Source organism: Gobius niger (assembly GCF_951799975.1).
Source record: "Gobius niger genome assembly, chromosome: 4".
In the NCBI taxonomy this organism is placed as follows: domain Eukaryota; kingdom Metazoa; phylum Chordata; class Actinopteri; order Gobiiformes; family Gobiidae; genus Gobius; species Gobius niger.
Window position 1 is genome coordinate 20,268,069 of NC_136855.1, and position 26,047 is coordinate 20,294,115.

The window sequence follows — 26,047 nt, forward strand, 5'->3', positions numbered from 1 at the left end:
TTGACCCACAAAAACAAAGAGAAAGTGTTACCAGTCACCTTAGAGCAGGGGTCCTCAAAAAAAGATGATTTAACCCAGCCCTTGACCTGTAGAGCACAAATCTCACTCTATGTAAAAAAAAGTAAGTCTCTAGCCCATTCCTGTGCAGAGATATGATTTTTTTTTAAACTAAATAACTAGTATACTCATTCCAGCCACTAGGGGGCAACTTAAATAAAAAAGAATTCCACACGTGTCCAGCAGGGCCACTGACGTAAGAGATCCGGATATAAACAACACATTATAGCCACGTAGTAAATGAAGCTTACCATCACAGAGTGTGGATTGAATGAATAATGACTAGTGTACTTTGAGAAACTTGTGACACAGGCTTGTAAAGGACAGTACAAGTGTAAGCAGATATTACTTGGGTCACATTACGCAATAATGTTTTATTTGAAAATAGTAGTAGTGGGGATGACAGTGCCAGGCAAGTAATCTCTACTTCACAATGAGGCCTGGTGCATTTTGCTCTGGGTCATACAATTCTATTTTATAGCCAACCCGGCACGGCCCCCCATCACAGTCAGGAACGATAATGTGGCCCCCAGAGTTTGAGGACCTCTGCCTTAGAGTATCTGTCTCTAATACCAAAAAGAAAGCTGAGAGTGATCATGGACTCAGATCTGAACAGCTACATAAAAGCAATAACACAAACTTTCTTGCTTCAGCCTACTCCATTACTGTGTAATGATGTGATGATGTAAATTAAGAATGCAAATTGCTCTAATAAACTACTACAAAAACAACATCAGCAGCAGCTTTTTACCATCTGAGGAACATTGCAAAGTTCAGAGGTGTACTGTCCAGACTTAGAGAGACTTATCCACGCATTTGTCTCCAGCAGGTCAGACTACTGTAATGGCTGCTCACTGGCCTCTCTAAACGAGCTGTTAGAGCTGCAATACACCCAGAAGGCTGCTGCTCGAGTCCTGAGAAGAACCAGGAAATTCAACCATATTAGTCCAGTGCTCTGGTCTCTGCACTGGCTTCCTGTCCTCAGAGAAGTCTCTTCATGGTCTGGCACCAAATGACATGTTGGAGCCCCCATCTGGGCCCTGAGAACCTCAGGGAGAGGTCTCCTGGTGGTTCCCAGAGTCAATAATTAACAGCTAAAATCTGGAACAGAAGATCTGAGACAGGCTTCGACTCTTAAATCCAGGATGAAAAGAGTTATTTTTTAGCTGTGCAAACAACTGAAAGTATTTTATCTGCTCTCTTTGTTTTTAATGTAGTTAATAAATACATTTGTAAATTTATGTTTTATGCATTGATCTCATCTGCTTCTTTTAATTTTAGGTAATTGGCACTTTGAATTACCTTGTGTATGTATCGTGCTCTACAAATAAACTTGCCTTGCTTTAGCAGAGAACAAAAACATGTCGCATGTAAGTTATGCAATAAATAAAATCTGAGCAAATTGTTTCACAAAGCTACTTTTATTTGAGAGAATCTCTTTAAAGGTGTAGTGCCAGAAAATAATAATCCATAAGCCAAACACAGGTCAGTGATTTGAAAACCAAAATAACTGAGATCTGAACTTTTTACTGATGTATATTGTACCTAAAACTAGGAATGTGCTGTTATAGTGAACCTTTCAATACTAATTACAAGTCAAAACAAAAAAAACATGATCAATAATATCAATAAATTCAACAATCAAATTAAATAAATTTTAAATCTCACTATGATTTATCTTTTGCAACACTGGGGTGACATCATTGTATAGGTAAAAAACATACGGAAATTTAAATATATGAAATCTGACAGAGTTGGTCCCGTAGTTAAAGTATTCCACAGCGGTGAAACTATAGCATTTGAAAAAGTTCATAAATTAATTCAAGACGAGTTGTTGTCTGGAAAACACGAATGTAATCAAGTGAGTAAAAGTGTGTTGATGTGGGACCATGAGTCTTTGGCTGTTCTACTCAGTCCACACCTTGTTAAGTGTCATCACGTCGGTTGTAGTAGTTTTTGAAGAAGGAAAAAACACTGATGACTAGACACATTAACAGAACAAACACGAGGACCACAAGAAGGAGTCGTTTGCTCCAAGAAACTCTGGGACAAAAGTGTCCGAGGCAGACGAAAACCTCCTCCATGCTCCTGAGAAGAAAACAAAGATCTAGGTACGTACTGTGTACATGTGTTATTATGTGGCTCCTCAACTGTACACACCTGTGAGGCGTGATCTTCTCCCCACTTTCTTCATCTTTATGTTTCACCTCCAGAGGTAGAATATCTGAAACGCTTTCCTCCTCAGATTTGTCTTCTTGGACTTTACTCTGCTTTAGGCCCTCTTGTAATCTAAAAAACACATACACTAAATCTCAGGACTAGGACTTCCAGAGGGCACGAGTTCAGGGGTAAAAGCTTTGTTGGTAATGGCTCTTTTTCCTAGTGTGGATGACCTTTTACTTTGCAAGGGTTGCAATTGTATTTCTTTATTTACACCAAACCACCGTCTCTTGTACTAACCTACAGACCAACTTTGCAGGATCTGTATGCTCGTCTTTACAGTGATAAAGGATACATTTAAAGAAATTCATTCATTTAAATTCTAAATAATTTAAGTTCAGTTATAAAATAATAATAAATTAGGCCACCTTAAAATCATGAGTGTGTATTGTATTCATGTAACTGTTAATAGACACTTCCACTGAGGGCTATGTGCAGTGAGTAATGTGAGTAAACATGTTTTTGTGACGTCAACAGGCCTCACCCTTTATTGTAGGCCTCCTCCTCGATCTTCGCCTTGAGTTCAGCTCTGATCTCGGCTCTCAGCTCTTCCATATTGACTGAAGGCTTGGCTGCCTCGCCTTCCTGGTCCGAAGCACTCTTTCCACTGTATTGTTTCAAATAGGAAAGAATAATCAACCTTGGACACAAGCACACCAGCACTGTGAGAGCTTTTTTGCTTTATTTTGATGACGGTGTAATGATCTTATCGGCATAACACGAGAGATTACCAAAGACAAGAATGCTAAAGGTTTTATCAACACAAAAATTATGTTGCAGGAGTGTCGTGTACAAACAAAATACATTACAAACACATTCTTCTAAGTCTTTGTGCAGTGATGGGTAATGCTACTTGTATTTTCCTCTCTGGAGTTGTCATGGCCAGACAAAAAAGAAATAAAAGAATCAGAAACAAAACAGAGCACTTGTGAACCTGTGGCTTATATTTCTTAATAAACTTGCAAAGCACAGATTGTCACAAAATGTAACCACCACATTTTGGGCTAAAACTTTAATCAGTAGAGCATTCCAGATCATGTCGCTACATCGCAAGAGCAACAAAACCTGACAGCTCAAACATAGACAAATGTGCCAGCAAAATCACATGTGGTGTTGAAATACACACAAATAAAGCTATTTTTGCTGATGATTCTCAAAAAAATTATTTGGAAAGAACCTCACATATTGAAACCTCATGTTTGGCTACCTGTGTAGTGGGCTACTGTATCTATCAAAGCAAAGCAGCAACATCTGCATGACGAAGAGCAGGTAATGTCTAGCTCCAAGCAAAGTTAAGAATCAGGCATGAGTAGAGGTGTGCCCACTCACAGAAAATACTTTTTTAAAGGGGTATTTATCTTTAAACGCCCATAATAATTGTGTTTTATTCATGGAGTGAAATGTTAACATGGCTTTAACGAAAAAGCTGAGGGGGTGAAAGCATTGACGATAGCGTCACAGCTGTGTCAAACAAATACAGAGGAAGATGGAGGTGGCACTTTGCTCCACTGTGAGTGCTGTTCACAGAAACACTTGCAGCTTTAGTCAAGTTTATATGAGCAGGATATGGCTGGAGACATGAGCCTGGACTTCGTCAAAGTCTTAGACAAATGTTTGGAAAAACGTGGGACAGCACACTCCAATAAGATGGCGGCTTTTGATTATTTCTATATGCTTCCATGTTTTTTTCGCTTTGCTGTGGATACTGTAAAACACATCCGGAAAGTAACAAAACAAGCCAAAGGTCCCAGCGCAACACAGAAGCGTTTGATAAGAAACTGCCCAAGGACAATTGTTTTGAATAATGGGAGGTGGGCCTTGAGAATGTGGCAATGGCATGCATGCATAGAACAGAGTACATTTAAAACAACAAAGACATGGAGCATACCATTCGGCTGCAGACTGAGGTGCCTCTGTGGGCGTAGTGCTGCCTTTTGGATCACTGGCTTCACACTGCAGATAAAAATGATAACAAATAAAATAGGAATGCATTTTAAAATGGTTCAAATTAAAGGGTACTGCAGTGTAATTTGTGTTTATGTGATTGTTGTTAATGCTCTAGGATCTAATCTCATCAGGCGGACCGGGTCCCCAAAGGGCCATTTGTAGTGAGTCAAGGGGATTCGTCAAAAATACCTTTTAGAAGAATTATTCTGATGGTTGTTGATAGCCAGCTTTAAAAGCAATAATTAACTCAACTGAAATCTATGAGCAATTGTGTATTAAAAAAATAAATATATATTTTTACGGTTGCACTTTTTATCCTTTGAAGGTGGGTCCCAAAACTACACCAGTTGAGAAGCACCGTGCTAAGGGGCTGGAGATGGAGTGTGGGCTACTGCTCTTTTCAGATGGAAAAATTAGATGACGGCACAGACACAGAAGGGTTGACACAGGCAGTTGTTTCCTTTCCTTTCCTGATCACATTGTATTTGTATGAGTAATATAAACAAATACTGAAATGATCAAACTAATCTTTTGTAGTACTTTTGCCAGAGAACAATCCGGTCATTTAATAACAAAAATCTTCACACTAATAATATTCTCTAGACTGTTGTAATGTCACCTCAACCTAGCATGAATGCTGAGTAAAACCATATGACTTCTCCTTTTCATGTCTAGAGTTCAGTGCTAAATCAAACTTTATACAACCTTTATTCTGCGGTTAACCTTTCGTTTTGACATTTATTCAGTACTCTCTGGACAGGAAGACATACCAGGACAGGAAGTGCGGCACCAGCGGCGGGTCCTACGTTGGGGCCTGGTCCAGCAGCGGAGGGGTTCTGACCCGGGATGTTCAGGAGAGTAAACTTCGGCACAACCGCCACACTCACCCTGCGTCTGGGCAGTGCCTACGTAAGAGTGGGTGAAAAGGAGACAGGACATGCAACTGTGTCAGCCAGAAGCATCGAGCAGAGGAAGTTTATCATATGAATAGGGGATATAAAGTCGCATTATAACGTTCCACTGGAAAGCTGAAGTCTATTACTTACTTAAGTGTCATACAAAAGGCCAGGACTTACTTTTCCAAGCGCGACAGACATCGATCTTGATGACCGTGGGACTCCATCATCTATGAAAGATTATTTTTTTAAATCATTTTCAGACTGACTTGTTATAAATATGTCAGAGTTGTGTCGTATTGCCTCCAGTGTCGACAGAGCTTCCATAAGAGCGATTCGAGTTCTGGTTGGCCAACTTTTTAAACTCCATGAGCTCAGCGTGGTCCTTCTCATATGTCCTCTTCAGGTTTTCAACATATTGCATCATGACCTCTGTCGCTTTGTTCATTCGCTTCTCCTGTTGAAAAGTTCGAAGTCCGAAATCACCAAAAACAGAATTGCCAAACTTTACACTGAAAAGGCTATGAACGTATACACCCATTTGGGAGAATAAAGAGTGCTAATGACAAAAAGAGGAGTAAGGTGCTCAAACCAGGGGGAAACATCAAAATCAACTCTCTCAATTGACTGTCAAATAATAACAATGCCGCCCAAAAAGCAAAAAAAGCTGCCCAAGAAGTGACTTCCTGTTTCAATCCAGCACGCCACAATAAAAGCACACAGGTCGTCTCATTGATTAGTTCAGCAGGTGCTTGCAATATTACAAGAATCTAACTAAATATTTAAATATATATATATATATACAATAATTGTGTCTGTTAATAGTTAGGTGGAAAGAAAATTGAACCAGTGAACTGCTGAACTAATGAATAAGATGGCGCTTTTATTTTGGTGTGCTCGATTGAAACAGGAAGTCACATCTTGGGCGGCGTTGTTATAATTTGAAGTTATGCCCAGAGTCAATTTAATATTTACAAAGATAAAAAGATAAAGCTGTAGTGGAATAAAGTAGTACAACTATTGTCCTTAATGTCCTGTGATGGAGAAAACGTTACCTGTCGAACTGCCCCGACTATCTCTGCACGGCTGGAGAGTCGTGTGGCCAATCGATGCAGCACTGCGACTGTTTCGATCAAGCGCTGGTAGGCCTCACGCTGCTCCATGTTCTGCCATTGGGGGGACGTCATCTGTCAGACATATTGTGAAAAAATTGTCATGAGAAAAGTAGAACATGTTAAAAGTGGATATTTCTGGAGCTCATTTGGCTTTTTTGTCTTGGTTTTAATCACACAATGTTATAATCTGTTAGATAGGAGAGGGGCGCAAATTTCTGCTTTCTACTAGATGTCTTTATGCCATCATGTAATCTGTCACTATGATGAGATATTGATGTACTTCTAGGAAACACCCAAATGTGAGTGTAGCAGAGATACTGTTAATCTGTTAACCATCAGCTGTTTTCATGTTTTCAAAGACTGACCTTGAGTCCGTTTTTGAACTCCTCCAGTTCCTTCTCCGTGTCTTCCTCTGTCAGATTCCTCTCTCTTTCGGACTGTTTGAGCCTCATCTCCAGAGTGTAGTTGTCATTGCGATAGGCCAGTGACAGCTGGACAAATGCATTCTGTGGGAAGGAAGCGGACAGTATTGTTGCCATAAAAACAGCACATAATGTTGAGCAGAGATGACTGGTTGGAGGTGGGAGTGCACCAAGGTGACGGCATCTACCGGAGCATGCAGAGAAAACTCTCCCACACTAAAATATACATAAATTGGTAACAAAGGTGGATCTGAAGGACAACAACCATTTGTTTTTTTATTTAAATAGTGAACAAAAATAAGTGTTTTTCTCCAAAATTAGTGTTTTAAAAGTGATCAGCTGTTTTTGAAAGCATTTGAAGCATAAATGTTGGCTTTCTTTTGAAGTTTATAAATATTCCCCTGCATTTGACTCATCTTTCAATGAGCCTCTTGTGTATGTTTTGAGTTAATGGGTGAAACTGCACCCAGAGGAAATCCATTTAGACATGAGGAGGACTTACAGACTCCATACGGAAAAGACCAGTCCTGACATCTAACTTGGGAGCCTCTTGCTTTTAGGCAACAGTGTTAACCACTCTCTGTAAGGCAATGTTAGGGTTTTAAAATTAAAATATATATAGGTGACACAGTGGGTAGCGCTCATGTACGATGTACACATGTACGATAGGCCAGGATGAATGAGGATGGAAACTAGCCTGATGGAAATTAGTAACAATCCGGTGTGGTGTGTTTATATGCATGAGTCCCGTGTATGTTCATTAAAGGGATCAGATGCAAGTTGGTAATTTTATACTCACTACTGCCACCTCAGGTATTACAAGTAACAGCAATTTCTATATTAAGCTTGTGCTTGACGGCAATTCAGACCCGAATTAATCCCTTAATGACGTGTGTCGCTAATTCACGATATACCGCTTCCTGCAAGAATTTAGCATCAGCTTGGAAGAAAAAACACATCCAATCTCTGAGTGAGAGGCGGGACATGGCCACACTGCAGACTGAAGGACAGTTCCTCTCCTCTGCACACCTTCATAACTCAGACCCCCTCCATTGGATGACAGCTAAGGCACCGAAGACCATATACAGCCAAGAAGAGCAACACAATAAAAACATGAAATATCTTTTATCCCACAAGCTTTAACGTTATTTTATAAATCTGTTTAATAGATGTTTGTTTTTATTCTATTGTAATTGACACATTTCAGCTTGAACATTTTGTTCTTTCCTGCTATGTCAATGTTTAATGAACCTAAACCTAAAACACTGATAATATATATATTTTTTATAAATGGAAATAAATTCAGGCGTCAAGGGGTTAACAACTTTTTGAGTGACAGTGCAGGATTTTAGAAGCAGTTGTGGTGAATTGTCTGGGCTAATTCTACACATTAAACTCCGTATACTCTATTTAACAAGCGCTGTCCGGACCAAATAAAAATAAAATAAAATTCTGCTTCCTGTCATTTTGCATTTTAGCTTGTCATGTTCAAAGTCATGCTCCAAACGTGGGACAGAGCTGAGAGGAAATATATGACCTCTGACTGTCCCATTCTAGATAGATCCCCTTGGGGCTGAAGCCTGAGTCCAACTACGTCACTGATGTTTGCATGTTCTCCACAGGAAATCACTCGCAGTCTCTTTGGCCTGATCAGAGAAAAGCACTTTCCTGTTGTCAAAACACTGCCAAACCAAAAAGCCCTTCGTAACGAGCAACACTGGCTACAAAGCAAGTCATTAACGACTTGAGATGACACTAATGCTCAATGACAAGTGAAAAATCACATGTGCTACTGTTTGTTGGAGCAAGAGTAACTTCATCATTAAGATTTTTGGTAGAATTTTGAGATATATGTTGATATATGGATGACTTCATTGGTTGAAAACAAATGTTTATAAAAAACTAACCTCAACCTCTTTCTCGGTGAGTGGAGGAGCACTGTAATAAAAACAAAAAAAGATATCAAGCAACAATACAATTCTAAAAGCACAAGTAATATTTCATACAAGTAATTATAATTTTCAGTGGGTTGTAGGACTTTTTGATAGTTTTTAATAGATAGCTTTATCATTAAGAGACCTCTGTGCATAAATATAGTATTTGGATATCAAATACTCTACCCTGAGGCCAAACTGCTGTGTTGCAGGTTGACATTAAAGGTGGATCCCTAACCTACACCTGTTTAGAATAACTGGGTTATGACAGGGGCAGTAACACCAAAAGAGGAGCAGGTGGCCATCATATGCAACACCGAGATAAAAGCTTAGAAATCATCCCTCACCAGCCTGGTAAACCACGGTGAAGTTTGAGTTTTCTCAGCATCACATCAGAAATATTTGGCGTGGCATCAGACTTTGACTCATCTCCGCTGTTGATTGTTGGGGATGCTGGAGGACCTCCTGGGGAAGGAAAAAACGTTGCTGTTTCTATGCTTTTGAGAGACTATGAGTGCAAGTTTCGCATTCAAAAGCAAACCAAGCTCTAATTTAGCTTGGTTAAAAGAAAACTAAGCTAAATTATTAGGATATGTGTGTTTATTGAAAATGTATTGAAAAACCATGGCAATTGTACGTAACGTTTGCCATTCTGTTTATAAAGGTTTATTGTAAACCTGTTTCTTAATAATGTCCTTCAACCCAATAAAACAGTTATGTCATGTTACGTTTATCAAGATAAAAACAAAGCCATCATAATTACTCATTTAATCTTTTTGCTATCACCCCACCTACTGTTTCAACATGTAAACAGCATGTTGTTGCTTTTATTGCCAGTAAATGGGTGAGTGAGGGCAGAACAGTATGATTGTGGCTCAGGAAGAGCACACCCTGCTGTACATACTGTTCCACAGAAAACTCACTCTCTGTGAGACAGGCCACAGGGCAAACCCATGACTATTACCTTTTTCCTGTTCAGCAGCTTCACTCAAGTCCGGTAACTTAGATATGCTTTGGTTTCGCATCAACTTGTGCTCCTGTGGACGAGCATAGGCATGCCATTATCTTCAGAGAATACTTATTTGATAAGACAGGGCTCCAGAGGAACATTGCTAGCACGAACTGATGATGTTAAAGAACAGGATATCATTTTGGTGCACCACTTTAGAAATGCCCCGTAAGCATCAAAAAACATGGCACCATGCCAATACTTACATTCCTACTTAATTAATCATCTATACCAATACTTTGACAAAATAAAAAGAATATGCTTTGGCAATGAACTTAGTAGATGAATAAGAAAATAGGACTGTATCATTATTTACAGCGTATGGAGTTAGAACAACAGTTCTAAGTTACTTATACTATGAGGATCTGACTGCTTGCGCTGGAGCCAACAAGAAAAACATGTAGTCGCACCCAATACATTTTAGGTGCATATGCACCCAAATAGAGGCTCACTCTGGAACCCTGTAGGACTGTAATGATGTGAAATATCTTACGTCTCTGAATTTAGATAGCTTCTGTATGCTGCCCGGCTGCAGGGGGACATCTTTGTAACCTGAAGATTTGCTGATAGCAATATCAAGGGATTTGTCTGAGAAAGTTCCCTCTGTTGTTGGGGGGAAACTTGGCGCTCCATTTATGGGCTTAAGACTGCCTACAGCGTCCCAGGACACTGCTCTCATCAGAGGAGGGAAGGCCCCGATGGTTTTGATCTCCGCTGTGCAGGGGGCCTGCTGGGTGGGAGGTCTTGGGACTGGCTTAGCCACCCCCGTGGCAGGTGTCTGGTTAAGGTTTCGGCCTGGACTGGTCTCACCGTCTGACTTGGTGACTGAGGTAGGGCTTTTTAGCGGACCAGGATCACAGTTTTCTTTCTGAACAGCGAAGCGAGGAGTTAAAGTCCCAGATGACACTTTTCTCTTCTCGGTAGGTTTCCAGTCCAACAGTGGCCGGATTACCTTCAGTAACAGGTGCATTTCAATAGTCAGTACAGTATAAAAAGCTTTTCAGGATATTGAATATGACAATCAGGGAGCAATACAACAACATTTCAACTTGCTTAGTATGGTTGCTCAGGCAATATACAGATGAAATTGATTAATTTATCAAGCTTAGGTGTAAATTCGCCTCCTCCACCTCAGCCCACCCAAGATCCCACATTTAAGCTCTAAATGTCTTCTATTGGAATTCCTTCCTGCCAATAAAGCTTTCCTAATTCCTATTCTTGTTTCTGAGTCTCTCCAGATTGAAATGTGTATTACACTTTTCAGAATATTGTAAACAAAGTAAACTTAATAAATAATTAAAACAACGTTGTATTTCTAACTTGTATTTTTATGTATTAGGTGAATCAACCCACTGACCTCCTTTTCCTGTGTTATGTTTGGCTGCTCCCTTGGTGAAGGAACCTCCAGATGCTATGCAAAACATAGAAAACACTATGTTATTTTTCACATAAAAGTAAATTCTAGAAAGTAAATGAATGTGTAATTTTCTTTACCTGAGCGAATACAGGAGCCGCTTGGGTAAGATCGACTGGACTGAAGCCTGTAAAAGAAAACAAACTTCTCATACTCTTATTAACCTTAGATGATATCGACTAAAGGGCTACAGCTGAAGGGACGCACTTGCTTGGGGAGCCACAGTAAGTGAATTGCTTCTAGAGGCGCAGGGTGAAGATGTAGGAGATGGTGTTGGAGTTGGGGAGAGACCTGTCAAGAAAAGGTAGGCGATGACCACATTTTATAGAATAAGAATCTTTCTCTACAAAAAGTTAAACTAGTGATAGGTATGAAATGCAGCTCTCATTGATTAAACTCTGTATCCTTTGATTTTTCACACGTAACTTCATGTCCTTTTCCAATAAATTCTTCACGCTCAACTTAATTACCGTCAACATCTTAACCATTTCGCTCACTGTAATTGTTCTGTCCGAGTTTTTTTAAATTGTTGTTTCTGTGCATCGGATGCCCTTCCTTTAACGGCTAGTAAGTGTGAAAAAAACAGTAATATGTGCTTAAGTCAATACACCATTATTACAACACCCAATATATTTCGACAATGTCAGGTCCGGGAGCCACATTCCTCCCATCAGCATACACTTATCCTCGAGCCTCCTGGATGCAATTGGCCCACCATCAAGCTAGGCTACCCCTGTCCGACAATAACCTAACCGTGCTCACGTGTGGGTGAGTCGGTGAGGCTGCTGGTGGAGCGTCGGCCGCGGCGGGTCAGGAAGCGGTCGCTGGCTTTCTTTGCCTGCTCCAGCAGCTCCAGGTTCTTCTTTCGGTCCTCCTCTGACAACAGCATGTCCGGCAGTGTGTCTTTCACCAGGTCGATTACATTACCGGTGCTGTCTGAAAAATGAACGCACAGCGATTGCCAAGGAATTCTCGCTAATAACTTCAGCTACTAAAACTTCACATTTAGATCAACATAAAATGACTATAATTTGACCTAATTGCTTGAATCAAATAAAACTGAGTAATAGTGTTCCAAAACAAGAGAGCGTTTTTGACCTGGACTTGAACATCAGAGCAATTGTACAGCATGTGCTGAAACATAAAATCTGTAATGAAGTAAAGCCATTATAGAGGAGCAAGGATCATTTCCAAAGCTAAAATTTCAGGGCCTAAAATTATTGCATGTGAACAAGGGCCAAAATAATCAGGTAATCAGCGTTGAGTGAAGTGTTTTCCATCTTTCCCAGATTAGAAAGGCCAACATCAAAAGTACTGAAGGCATTTGAAATATGTGGGAGGACACTAATACAGCACTGAATCCTCTCCTGGGACAGCCCTGACCAAACTTAGACTCTGAGATGGTGAGGTGCTTTGCGTTTTTAGGGAAGAACACAAAAATCATAATATTGCATTAGGCAGGACTTAAATCACCTTAGATCAAAGGCAAGGAAAAGCAGGAAGTAGTAATCCAATCACAAGCCAAGGGGAGAAGTAAATCAACCAAATGCTGTGTGTTACATGTAGGAGTTCTACCTTTATTTTTGTGATGCGTCTCTAGACTGCTAGATGCTATTGCTATTGCTATTGCTATTGCTATTGCTATTGCTATTGCTATTGCTATTGCTATTGCTATTGCTATTGCTATTGCTATTGCTATTGCTATTGCTATTGTATTGTTTTGGTTGGGAGGTTGGTAGGTGAGTGTATATCCTAAACATCCAGCATCACTCAGGTTTTTTGGGTTGTTTAAAAACACAAAGTTTATCGGTTGTGCCCTCCATGTTTGTGAATCCATTCATTAGATAGGTTACATAAGGGTTTGGTGTTCTTTCCTTTCTGAGATCACTTTGCTAGAGTGTTGAGTTTAGGTCCCCGTTTATTTCTATAGTTTATTTTGTTTGTCTCCTACCAAAGCAACATCTAAATGAAAGTGTACAAATAAGCCACACATTAGTTATGTGTCCTGACTCTTGTCTCTTTGTCTTGTACTGGTTGTGTCTTTGTCTGATTAGGGACACTGTGTTTCATACAAATAGTCAATGAGAGGTAATGTATATTTGTCATTGTTTGCTTACCAACTGTGGTGATTGGTCCACTGGAAGATGTTCTTGCCACTCGAGCTCGAGGACTATGTGGTCTGAGGAGAGCACAGAAATATTTTGTCATACCCTCAGTTTGACCTACATTTGCAGATGTAGTTATGAAAAGATACCCAGTTAATAGGTTTTACCTGGCCTGGTCCAGAGGTCGTTCACTTTGGTGAACCGCAGTGGCCTGATTTGGGAAGACGATGGTGGGAGCAGTCATGACAACAGCTCGACTCTCTCCCGGGATGTACTAAAGAAATATGTTAACATTGTGAGACAAGTTTCATTAAAAGAAGACAATTGATGGGTTTCAGATAACATGACAAGACTATGTAGGCAGGTTGTGTTTTGATTGAGAAGGAGGGGCAAGCAAAATGTTAGTATAAATAAATACAATGGATTATATTTGCATACACTTTATAAAAAGACACATTTGCATTTTTTTCTCACTGTTTGAAAAAAAGTATTTGTCAAATTTCAGAAGAATGAGAAATAGAATTTTACACATGGTTTTATATTACTTTTTACAACACCAAACGTTTACATACATTTCATTAATATTTGGTAGCATTGGCTTTAAACTGTAACGTTCTGGATTTCCTTCCACAAACAAGTTTTGGTCCATTCCTCCAAACAGAACTGGTGTATCTGAGCCACATTTGAAGACCACCTTGCGTGCACATGCCTTTTCAGTTCTGCCCATACATTTTCAACTAGATTGAGATCAGGACTTTGTGATGACCACTTCAAAACATTGACTTTGTTATCCTTAAGCCACTTTGTAACCAGTATTGACAGTATGCTTTGGGTCATTGTCCATTTGGAAGACCCATTTTCCAAGCTTTAAAAAGCCTTCCTGGCTGATGTCTTGAGATTTTGCTCCAATATTTCCACATACCGGTAGTTTTCTTTCATCATGATGTCATCTATTTTGTGAAGTGCACCAGTCCCTCTCGCAGCAAAACAACCCCACAGCATGATGCTACCACCCCCGTATTTCACAGTTGGGATGGTCTTCTCAGGCTTGCAAGATTCCCCCTTTTTCCTCCAAACGTTACCATGGTCATCATGGCCCAACACTTTTTTTTTTTTTGTCCTGTCAGGCCACAGAATATGTCTAAAAAAATGTCTTTATTCTTTTTTTTAATTTGCAAACTCCAAACTCCAAACAGCCTTTTTGATGTTTGGATTAAGGGCTTCTTCCTGGTACCCTCTCAGCCCATGTCGGTACAGTACTTGTTTCTCTCTGGATAATGACAAACTCTTCTCAGGTTCAGCATCTTCACCAGGTCTTTTGCATTTGTTCTTTGGTTGATATTCACATTTCAGACCACAGCACGTTCATCTCTGGGACACAGAACCCGCCTTCTCTCTGATCTGTGTGATGGTTGGACATTTCCATCATTGTTTGAACCAATGAACCTGAGCCTTCATGTGTCTTGAAATTGCACCCAAGGATGAACCAAGCATGTGCTTCCAAGGACATGACATCGTCATCTGTGCTTTCCCAAATTGTTTAAAGGTATTGTAGTGGCCAAAATGTACCACCTGGGTGGTATCTAGGTGTCACTTAATGTTAATTCTGGTTTCATGTCAGACAGTGAGAAAAAAATGCAAATTTGTCTTTTTATAAAGTGTATGTAAACATCTGGTTCCCACTGTAAATATATATATTCAACATTTGTGGAATTTCCTTTTGAATATTTTAGATAAAATTAAAATTATAATTAAACAATGAAGGCGATAAAGGCATGATTTCATTCAAATAATTTCCCGTAATAAGTGATCCATAACCTAAATTAGGTAAGGTCACGCATAACCATAACAAAAATTTGCACAAACAATATTTGCCCACTGAAGTTATATAAAGTAGCTTTAGTCATTTGAAACCTTGAACCTTAATTGTGAGCCGTGTTCTGGCCTGTGTGGTTCATCGTGGAAGACGTAACCAAATTGCAAAAAGGGCACCTAAATTTAGTTTCAAGACTTGTTGTGTAAACACCAAGCTACTCTATAATCAAGAATGTGGGCTGTTGACAGGAGAACATTATGAGCTCACATTAACTGCTGTGGTTTCAGATGAAAAAGCTCATTTTGGCCAATTTAGTGGAGGATCTGCTATGACGTCCCGCTGAGGATGAATAGATTATATTGTGTTCTCACTCACATGCTTCCCTAACCCAAACAACGAAAGGACACTCACGGTGCTGGGGGAGCTAGAGGAACTGTCCATCTCCTCTGGGGAGTCCTCCTCCTCCTCGGGCAGCGTGGGCATGCTGGGAAGCAGAGGGGGTCGAGAGCGGGTGTGGGGGAAAATGAACACTGACCCAGCAGTAAAGGAGTCCTGGAGTTGATCACTTTGTTTGATGAGAGACCCCTGCCATAAATGGGTCTTCGCCTCTTCAGGCTGCAAGGACACATACACTGAATGTTAAGAGAATGTCTGTTTTGTACATATATAAACAAATCTAATATAACCAGAAGTAAGCAGATAGCAATACTGTAACATGACTATAATAGAACTCTTTTCTTTTTGTTAGTAAAAATGTCCTTCATGATCTCCGCATAAGTGCTAATCAACATCACAAATAACCTTAGATATAACACTCAATGACTCATGTTAGTCATGTCCTGTTTTCTTGCTGAAATGTTATTAAATTGAATTAAGGCTCCAGATGCATCAATGATTCTCCAACATTAACACCACTTCACAAAATATTTGGCTGTCGATGAACCACCAGGACTAAACCAGGGCTCAAATATACTTGAACCTGTACTAAATTATGACCACACTGTGGATTGAACCAGGAAACATAAACCACATTTTGAGAAGCACGAGCAACAGTATGTCATCCACTTTAATAACAAAAACTTCCCAGTGAGCCATAGCTGTTTAGTATCAGTGTAAACATGATACATTATTGGGGACATATAGGGGCAAGAAAGAGGCACTTAGAGGAAATGGCTTATTTAAGTGTCTCCCAGTGAGCAGCTTGGACACTTCCTGAGTACATGAATACTATCATGCCGGATCAGAAATGTTCCTCTTTCTCAGCCTGTAGTTGTATTGTTAGATATATAACATCATGGACATCGAATCAAACCTCAACAAACCATATAGTGGTAGAGTATCATAGTATCATACGTAATGCACTTTAACTTTCATTTTAAGAATGGAAGAAATCTCTTTTCTTACTTTATTAACCTCTAAACCCCCGCCTTAACCTAGCACATTTTCTCCAGTTCAACTTTACCCAAAATTTAAGCTTCTTGAGTTTACAGTCAGTTACAGCACGTTTTTGTTGGTTTTTGTCATTTTTGTATGGCTTTTTTTGTCACGTTTTTGTCCTTCTTTTGTTGCATGTTCATCCTCGTTTTTGACTAATTTTTGTTTAACACATTTTCAAGAAGCTTTTAGATTTGGGTAAAGCCAAACTGGAGAAAATTTGCTCAGTCCAGGTGGGGGTTAAGAGGTTAAAGAACCTATTCAAGGCACTATTTGTTTATGTATCATGAAATAGCCACTAGATAGAATAAAACAACTAAATTCATTTAAAGTTGACAGATGAACTCCCTTCTAAACATCTGTAATTACAAGAATATGAAAATGTGCAGCATATCCCCAATTATATGGGAAATAAGATGCACTAGGGAATTAATGCAGACCTGTGTCCTATTAGGTAGGTCCCCACAAACAGTGCACCTTACTCTGTGAACTTTCCATGAGATAAATACTGCAGTGTAGTTGTATCAGTCACATTATTTCCTACGGGGAAACAGGACTGACTGTAAGACCCAGAGACCAACCAACTCTGATTATCACTTGAAGAACAAACACTGACAAAACTTCTTGTCCTTCAAACACTTCGTCCTCGGGGCTGTTTCTGCTCCCTGATACAAGGGACCGGTGCCCTCCTCCCCTGCTCTGTTACATAAGCACCGCTCGCTCATGCCAGATTTGTTTAAAATTTGGTTGTGTGAAGAAGAAGAGGAAGTGGTGGCTACAGGCTGACATAACAAGAGTGTGTGAGAAACAGGAGCTGGGACAGACAAAGCAGTCACAACAACAAAGACACAAGAAGCAACAAAACTATTCAAGAAAAAGAATATGACAGATTGTTTGTAACTAGATATAAAGCAAGCTGATAACCTTTGCAAACTCATCATCACTGCAAACATCATCTTCCATAAACTATTATTGCCTGGCAAGTATCATACTATCTAGAGCAGACGTGCAAACAAAGTCCATGCATATTACCTGAATCCACCACTAGCGTAGTAAGACACACACACCACCAGTCCCTTCACAGACAACCAACTTCCGAGCGCTTCAAACTTTAAAATCTTTTGTGCAAAAAAAAAAACCTCCAGTATTAACCGGGTCTTCTCCTTGTTTCTCCCCTCGTCCTCTCCGTTCCCTGTCTTTTTTTTTTTTTTTTGCGGCAGCAGCCTCTCTTTCACTCCTGGGAGCTTTGACCATTTAAGGAGAAGGGCTCTGTATGCCTCTTTGGGCCGCTGTACTGTGAGCGTGTGTGTATGTAAGAGTGTGTGTGCGTGTTCCCATGCTGCTAGGCCACTGATCATCCCGCAAAGTGAAAGAAGAGGGAGATAGCCAATGAAAAATGGTGTTGTTTTGTGGTGGGAATGTTTTGTCAATGTTTATCAATGAGTGGGAGATTATTTAAGAGGTTTGTATAAAGGGGCGTGTTTGCAAAAGATGATGTGATAGCCGATGTGCACTTCCTTGGAGCATCTGATGCAAAACATAGACAACATAAAGGGCGTTTTGTATTAATGATGTGTATAGAAATAAAGCTGAGATGACTGAATAATGATATGCAAATCAAAGCATGCAAGTGTAGGATCAAGTATAGGAAAAGATCCCTGTTGTGGTCTATTTGGTGAACAGTGTTGCACTTTTAATGATTCAAACTTTACACTTAATGTCTCCCAGTTTGAAAAGGCGACGCGAAGTAATAAAAGTAAGACCTGATGTGGCTTGAAACCACCGTGAATAAAAAAATTAATGTGCTATCAAAGAGGCAAGCTGTGCACCAAAGTGTCAGATGATTTTCTTATGCAACCAAATTATATGCAGGACTTACAGCACTAAAGCAAAGTCATCAACTTACAGGGAGTTCAGAAAACTCCCTGATATGTCTGATATGTTTTGTATCAGACGCCTATTTCATCATGCAGGCGTCTGATACAAAAAAAAGTTTGGATTACTATTCATTGGAAAGAAATCTACAGTTATTACCCTATAATAAGTAAAAACTTGCATTTAGAACGTTTTAGACACAATAAAAAAACATTAAAACTATATAAACTCAAATTTAAAACTACTGCGGCCCCATTTCATTGCTTCAACATTCATACAAGTCCACCTGCTGTATATTATATTAATTGGTCATGATTTGGAGAGGTCAACGTCTTTGCATTTAGAATTTTAAATAATAAAGAACTCATGTGAACACTATAAGGATCAGAATGCTAAAATGGGAATTAATTTTACCTCTAGCAAACAGTAGTATTCAGTATGAGCCCACAGAACATATCTATATGAGAGGAGTGTTTCTTACCTCAGCGCAGAGCTTGCCGTGTTCCCCGTCACCTGCTGGAGCAAGAACACAAAGCGTCAGTGAGCGAGTTAATTTGCATCTAACAGGGAACACATGTGCAATGCAAAGATCATGAGACTGTTAAAGACAGACAAAAAGTCAATGAGAGATATCCGCAGTAGAGGCTTCATGCACGAGTCATTATTGTCAGCTAGCAGGAAAATTATTTATATTTGAGGAAGTATCACAGGCCCCAAAAAAATAATTTAAGCCACTGGCTCCATTACCAACGGCAACAATTACCTAGCAACCCTCCTGAGCAGGTCGCTGGTCTGAGCCGCTGCTGAAAGCTCTTGGCCCAGGAAAAGGCTATTGTGTTTCCTGCTGCGGGTGCTCTCAATTAAAATGAAGTAAACGGTCAAATTTTGAAACTTAAAAGATAGGTGTGAAATGGGGAACTGGCAGCTCTTGAGAAAGCACCAGACATATTATTTCTTTGGTTGTTCTCCTGGTTGCAAGCGCAGTCTAATCATTAAAAAAAACAACTCCTTGAAAATGTTTTTAATGACCATGCTGCAATACGTTTGTGTCTTTCAGTTGTTCCATTGCAACAAAAGTTTTGATTGTGGTGGACTGGGTCGTTTCAGTTGTGGATGTTTCAGCTGAGAAGTATAAGTACAGGGGTACACAAGCTTAAATCAAATAAATGTTACTGATATACTGTAAGTATTTGTCAGTAATAGCCTATTAGTAAAATACAATCATCTTTTTGAGAAGGCAGGGTCCTGTGATCTACTGGTTTTATCTTCAAGATCCATAATCCACCCGACTCTCGTCAACCAGCTAGTTTTATGCACAAATTAAGGAATTAAAACTACTATCACCTTGTTATTGTTTACCCGAAGACAATTGAGATGAGGACAATAGCAAGGTTAATATGTTGTAAGAATTTGATTCACACAAACATGTTTAAAGGCACTTAAAACAATATCACGCAATGTTTTATCATATGGGTTCCCTGCCAAAAGCCCTACACAGACATTACTGTGTTAGGCAAAGTATTTACTGTAAAACATCAGAGTAGTGGCATTTTAACAGGTTTTAAGGAAGCAGATGGACTCAAAACACAGAGGTATTTGCAAACCCACTGCAGCTCTAAAAGGCTCAATGATTTTACTGGAATGCAAACATTACTTTGAGAGGAGTGGTTTAAAAGATGAAAGTCTCCACTCTGGCAGACTTGAGTGTTCAGCCGTGTACAGTGACAGTCCAGTGGCATTACAATAATACTGATATTGTTCTTTTTATAGTAGGGCAGTCTATTTTGATTAACAAATGCAAACCTTCACCATCATTGCACATTGCGGTAAACTTTAGAACGAAAGCCATTAAAAACAATTGGACATAGACATGACTTTTGTATGTGCATTTCAAGCCACCCACAGCCACTCAGTACTTCAACATATATCTTACAAACATAACATAACACTTAAAGCCTTTTTAGGGAGATTGAAAGTAATTAATAATAATAATCTGCTTAAACAAACTACTCATTCTTACTCTTTCGTGTTGCTGTCTGGGGTAGATAAGTGTTCTCACAACAAAATCCCTACAGCTCATAAGTCTGGTTTATTTATAGATGATCTCCCTAATGATCCAACTCCATCCATTTATCCTGATTGGTATGAGCAAAATGAACGCACTGCCCTCTTGTGGCTGGATTGAGTTTAAATAACAAAATATCGCCCCAAAACCAGAAAACTAGGCTAGGCAACATCACATAACCTAGTCTAAACATCTGTTAAAAAACAAAACAACCATTTTTGTGTTCACTTTTATCTACTTGCTTTTGTTTGACATCTTGTTCTCCCAAAGGGCACTTGCAGCTGCTGTAAATTGAGGAAGTTCTGTTGCTATTTTTATGTCTGATCAGTGACTGTAATATAAAAAGAAAGTTTGCTCAAATGTGTGTCACAGCTGCACTACCATTCTCGTTGTGCTGCTCGATGAGGTCTGGGATCTCAGAGGGGACAGGAGGCTGGGAGATGTGGTCCGAGTCCAAAACCTCCTCCATGTTAGCAGCACTTGTCCCATCAACTCCATCAACTTCAGGATCAGCCCGTGGTGAGGGACAGGGAGGGTATTCAACAGCAGCCTAGAGGTTTGGCAGAGGCAGACATGACATATTTCTGGTTCAGTGGTGAATTATTGAAACTATTCTATAGCAAGTGGACAATTAATACACATGAACATAAGACGAACTATACACGATATCAAGCTGCATTATTTTTTAATTAAAGGTCCTGTACCAAGAATGAAAAAGGAAGCATGTGATTTTTAAATTGTTGTGGTACAAACTAGTTCGTAACTTTCCTAATGCATTTCTAACATTTAACAAACAGCGAGATCATAAGCGCGTGTCACAACTTTCAGGGAGTAATACAGTCACAGTCATGTCAAGAACTAGCTATTTGGCAATGGATAAAAAAGCCATATATAGGATGCACCAAGATTTTTAATATATATTAAAAAAACAAAACATTTTTTTTCCACTACTGAATTTTTTAAAATATATTTTAGCACCATTTGCCACAACATAGTCATGGAACATAGGAAATGTGCTAAAAGGGTATTGTCCTGTAAACAACCTGCTTAATAATATTGTGCCACTAGGTGAGGCTCAATGAAGGAGTACAGTACATAGTTAAAATGATGTTTATGTTAATACCTGAAAAACAGATATTTGGTATTTGTCACTTACTGTCTGTGTCGGAGCAGAGATCTTTGCCTCAAGATGATCTAGCTGCCTCTCAGTGCTGACGGTCCGACCCAGAGCCTCCTCCACTTTCTGTGTGATGCTGTCCATCCTCCGCTTCACCTGTGTCACCCTTTGCTCGCTCTCCTTCACTCGTTCGGCCGTTTCCAGAGCACAGTTCACCATGGCTTCCATCTTCTTTAGTGTCACCAGCACGTGGTCGGCCGTCAGCTGAAGCTTGTCCTGTTGAGATGGCAGTACACCTGTGACCTCCACAGGGTCAGTCTCCACGGCTACATCCCTCCAGTCTTTACCAGTGTGCTCCAGTGGTTCTTCCTCTGACACAGTGTTTGTTGCCTTGTCGACAAAGAGGACAGGACTGCGGTGCTTTTGTTCATTGACAAGCTCCTGTGCAGATCTTAGTGAGGCTTGCAGGTGACACACCTGCTCCCTCATATCAGAGATATTCTGCTCTGCCTCTCTGAGCTTTGCCTGTGTCTGAGAGAGATCTTGGCTTTGAGTCACGTCATTGCTTCCTTTGTTGGCCTTCTCCACCTTGAAGGCTTTCCACCAGTTCACCACAGCCACCTTCTTGGCCTCTCCGACAGATGTTGAGTTCTCGGAGTGACTTTGCTTTGTCTCCTTTTCGGAAGCTCTCCAGTGCTTCTCCACTTTCTCGTCTTTCTCCTCCCACACAGTCTTCTGAAGCTCCAGCTCTTGCAGCCTGAAACCACCAGCATTGTTGTATAAACATCTCTATTGCACAATGTTATGAGGACAGTTACCATGGGGCACTAAAACTGCACTTATGGCAGATGCAGTCTGGGACAGAGAGGAGTAACGCTATGACTTACGTAATGGAGATGCCCATAAATATGCTGTAGGGACCAGACACTCTCTTTATGAGTTAGAGTTGGCTTCTCAGAGCCGAGCTTAACATCAACCAAAACCAGCCCATTACCATAAGAGGAGAGGGAACGTAAAAACATACACATTGACGAGCTGCTGCTTGATGCTGGCCTGTTGCTGATGGCGGGGTGCAAAAGGCCTCTCCTGTGTTTCGACAAGAGCAGAGTCCTGCTTGAGAGAAACACACATTAGAGAAAGGACAAATCAAAGTGGGAGTATTTAACTGATGCTCCTCTTACCCTGTCAGGATACTTGTTTTGTAAAAGTTGCAATATTTCCACACTCCTAATTTTATGAAGAACATTTTGTATGTCCTCAGTGTGAATTGCAGGCCGGCTGATGTCATCCAGAAGTTTGTGGTGGTGCTAATACAGTAAAGCAGTGGTTAATAAAAGCAAGATTATTATTTTTATTTTTTTTGAAAAAATAAATATAACCTGTTTTTCACCTGTTGTGTGTCTTGAATCTCACTCTTTAAGGAGCGGTGGTTTGGAGGTTCTCGACTGTAGAGACTTTGAGAACTGAAGCAGTGTCTCTCATATCTCAGAAACAAGAACAATGAAGATAGTTGTTTTAATAATAATAATAATAATAATAATTTCCACAAAATATAATAATCCATCCATATTTTTCTTCCACTTTATCCAGGGCTGGGTTGCAGAGGCAGCAGCATGTCCTAGGTCTTCCTCGGGGGTCTCTTCCAATGGGATGTGCCCTGAACACCTCCCCAGGGAAGCGACCTCTATTCAGAGCTCCTCCCGAGTGACTGAGCTCCTTACCCTATCTTTAAGGGTGTGTCCATCCACACTGCGGATGAAACTCATTTCAACTGCTTGTATCCCACAGTCTTGTCCTTTCAGGCCTGACCCAGATCATTGGTGAGGGTCACTCGTGAATAATAACGATAAGATACTTGAACTCCTCCACTTGAGGCAAGGGCTTTTCACCAACACACACAACACTTTTTCTGATTTAGAACCACAGCCTCCTCTTGGTCTCCACTTCCACTGCTCCTCCTGAATCTGAGGTTTGATTATAGGTTGGATTATCCTCTCCAGCACCCTGGAAACTCAGTAGACCTTCCAGGGGGAGGCTGATGAGTGTGAACCCCTTACAATTAGAGCACACCCTCCGGTCATCCTTCTTAAATAGAGGGAACCACCCCACTGGTCTGCCAAACAAGAGGTTCTGTCCCCAACCACTACATGATGTTGCAGAGACATGCCAGCCAAGACAGTCCAGAGACTTAAGACACTCAGGATAGATCATCTACAACGTGTAATTACCTCAACAAAACTTGCAAGGACTGGTCATGTAATCTCATCAACTCTGACTGTATGCCCTTCAGTGATAGATAACAAAGAGTATTCAGTATGGACAATCTTGTTTACAGTTAACATGACAGCTTTTAACACATACCTCAATGATGCTGTGATTTTCAACATGAGTGTTCTTCATCTTATCCATAATGATGTCTTTCTGAATTGGGAGATGCATAGTTTAGACAAAAACAGTGACAGTACATTTGTGTTACAGAGCTGTACGGACCTTTGTAATTTCTTTCTCCCTTACTGTCAACACGACCAAGGTTTCTTCAAGTTCAGACTGTGCACACAAAAAGGACAAAATGTGCTCTAATTAAATTCCATATAAAATACAGTACAATAAACATGGGTAAAACGGATAATGTCCCTACTCTCAGCTCAGAGTTTATCTTCATCAGTTTGTTGATAGTGTCTTCAGAACATGTCCTCTCAAATACTAGTTTTTCATTCTGGGGGAACAAAATAGACTTTTATTTGGCTGTCAGATAGGTGCGCTTAGAGAAGTTAAGGCACAGATATTAAAGATACAGTATTATTGTAAAAAGGATACATAAATACCTTGTCTTCCAATCTCCTAATTTGCATTTTTAGGCATTCTACCTCTTTGCCCTAAAGGAATAATCAATCAATCAATCAATCAATCAATCAATCAATCAACGGTTTTGTATAGCCCAATATCACAACAGGAGTTGCATCACAAGCCGGTAATAAATATTTATTGCATTTCCCGATCGCTAAAAACTAAAAGAAAAATTACTAAAATGCTGACCAGTTTGGTGCAGCTGCCCTGACTTCTGCTGGCTCGCTCCTGGACTTCCTTGAACATGTGACGCAGCTCCTCCAGCTCTTGAGTCAAAGACTTAGTTCTCACCACTGATCGCTGGGCGCTGACCATAAAGGTTTAGGCACAGTTTATGTACAATATAAACATCCCATTGTGTATATTAATTTGAAGTATATATGAAATTGTTTGCCTCGCCAGCTTTCCACACAGGTCAGTGACTTCCAGTGTAAGCTGGAGGTTTACGTCTTCACATTGGGCCACTGTTCTCAACAGGCTGCTGTTCTGTTCACTAAGTTTGCGGTGAGCCTGCTTCAGCTCAGCCACCGTTCGCATCAGGTCTTTTCCATCACTGCAGTTAGTGCTGCATAACATACAGATATAGGTCTATATTATATCAAATATTTAATTAATAATAATGAAGTACTCTAACTAACCAAGTGCATAGGTGGTTCTCTGTAGCACTTTTGCATTGACAAGATGAAAAATCCAGCCCTAGAGCAAAAGCACTTTGTTGAACAGATTGAATCAGTATTATTAACTCAAAACACAGTGCTTACCATTTACAAGGTTTTTAGAAGAATCTGGCCCAGAGACAAGCCTACCATCAGCATCACAGCTGAAAGACAGACAGAGAAGTTACTGGAAACATAATAGCTTTTAATAAACCTTTGTCCCACAATGTTATTGTAGAGACGGTAACACACCTGTCCTGGCTGCACTGACTGATCCATTCCCTCATTTTGGAGAGAAAAGTCTCTTTGTTTACAGCAGGGTCCACAGAGTCAGGATCAAGGAGAAGCTGCAGCGCAGCCAAACGGTCCTGATCTGGACTTTGTACTGTCATTTTCTGCAGATACTGTACAATAGTAGATGCCAACACTTCCCCTAAAGACATATCATTAAGAAAAAGAGAGCCTTTCTATCACATTGTGTTTGTGAATCAGATTTAAAATAGCGTACCTGCGTTGTTGGCATCACAGGCATTGTACATAATGTCAAGAAGTTCATGCTCTGAAAAATGTGTGTTGTTATCATTTGTGTCATTACTGGGTGATTCCCAAGCTGAAAATATATATTTAAGTTTTTGTTGGGTTAATAGAAAGCAATAATTAAATTGTACCAGCAAACAAGAGCACTTACCATCATTGCCATCGGACATGTTTTAAAGAGCCTGTGATGAAACCACATAAAACCACATATTTAACATTTCTGGATGCGAAAGATTTCTTTAATCTCTTCTGTTAAATTATTAATTAAAAAATAAATAATAATGCAAACAATTAAAACATAATTTAATAAAATCTTACCAAGATATTAGCATTGACTGATTACAGTGGACTTCATATCTTCAATAACAATAAATATGAATAATAAGGTTTGGCAAAACTTACCTCCGTTTAGGAACATCTAATACCAAAATATACCTTAGTATGAATTATTCCATGATGTCTTTAAAGATTAAAAGATGCTCTGATCCACTTTTTCACTGCTTCACATCAAAACCAGATGACACCCAGGACCCCTCCCCCTCCTCACTTGTCTTTTCTCCTAAAATTATGCACAGGCTCCA

The 26,047-nt window shown here is 39.9% G+C and overlaps 1 protein-coding gene across 3 annotated transcripts; it reads right to left on the bottom strand.

The window, feature by feature from the left end:
* Nucleotides 1-1,591: 1,591 nt before the first annotated feature.
* On the bottom strand, nt 1,592-25,706 carry mrvi1 (murine retrovirus integration site 1 homolog). 3 transcript variants are annotated; one of them, XM_079555268.1, is made up of 38 exons: nt 25,618-25,706; nt 25,438-25,539; nt 25,182-25,362; nt 25,035-25,093; nt 24,912-24,969; nt 24,463-24,838; nt 24,252-24,302; nt 24,065-24,142; nt 23,917-23,973; nt 23,788-23,847; nt 23,655-23,710; nt 22,817-22,910; nt 22,608-22,733; nt 22,451-22,536; nt 21,466-22,183; nt 20,691-20,859; nt 18,726-18,760; nt 15,347-15,550; nt 13,287-13,393; nt 13,132-13,193; nt 11,777-11,950; nt 11,222-11,305; nt 11,095-11,141; nt 10,958-11,011; nt 10,094-10,552; nt 9,556-9,628; nt 8,939-9,056; nt 8,565-8,595; nt 6,601-6,741; nt 6,176-6,307; nt 5,424-5,577; nt 5,301-5,350; nt 4,995-5,129; nt 4,166-4,230; nt 2,762-2,884; nt 2,218-2,346; nt 1,979-2,145; nt 1,592-1,895 (listed from the first exon to the last, which is right to left on the bottom strand). In XM_079555268.1, the coding sequence occupies exons 6-37, from the start codon at nt 24,586-24,588 to the stop codon at nt 1,983-1,985; spliced, it is 4,161 nt and encodes a 1,386-aa protein (XP_079411394.1). In that variant the 5' UTR covers nt 24,589-24,838; nt 24,912-24,969; nt 25,035-25,093; nt 25,182-25,362; nt 25,438-25,539; nt 25,618-25,706; the 3' UTR covers nt 1,592-1,895; nt 1,979-1,982. The 3 variants fall into 3 exon arrangements, with proteins under 3 accessions (XP_079411394.1, XP_079411395.1, XP_079411393.1); XM_079555269.1 differs by having other exon boundaries at nt 1,592-2,145; nt 10,094-10,468; XM_079555267.1 differs by having other exon boundaries at nt 1,592-2,145.
* Nucleotides 25,707-26,047: the final 341 nt, after the last annotated feature.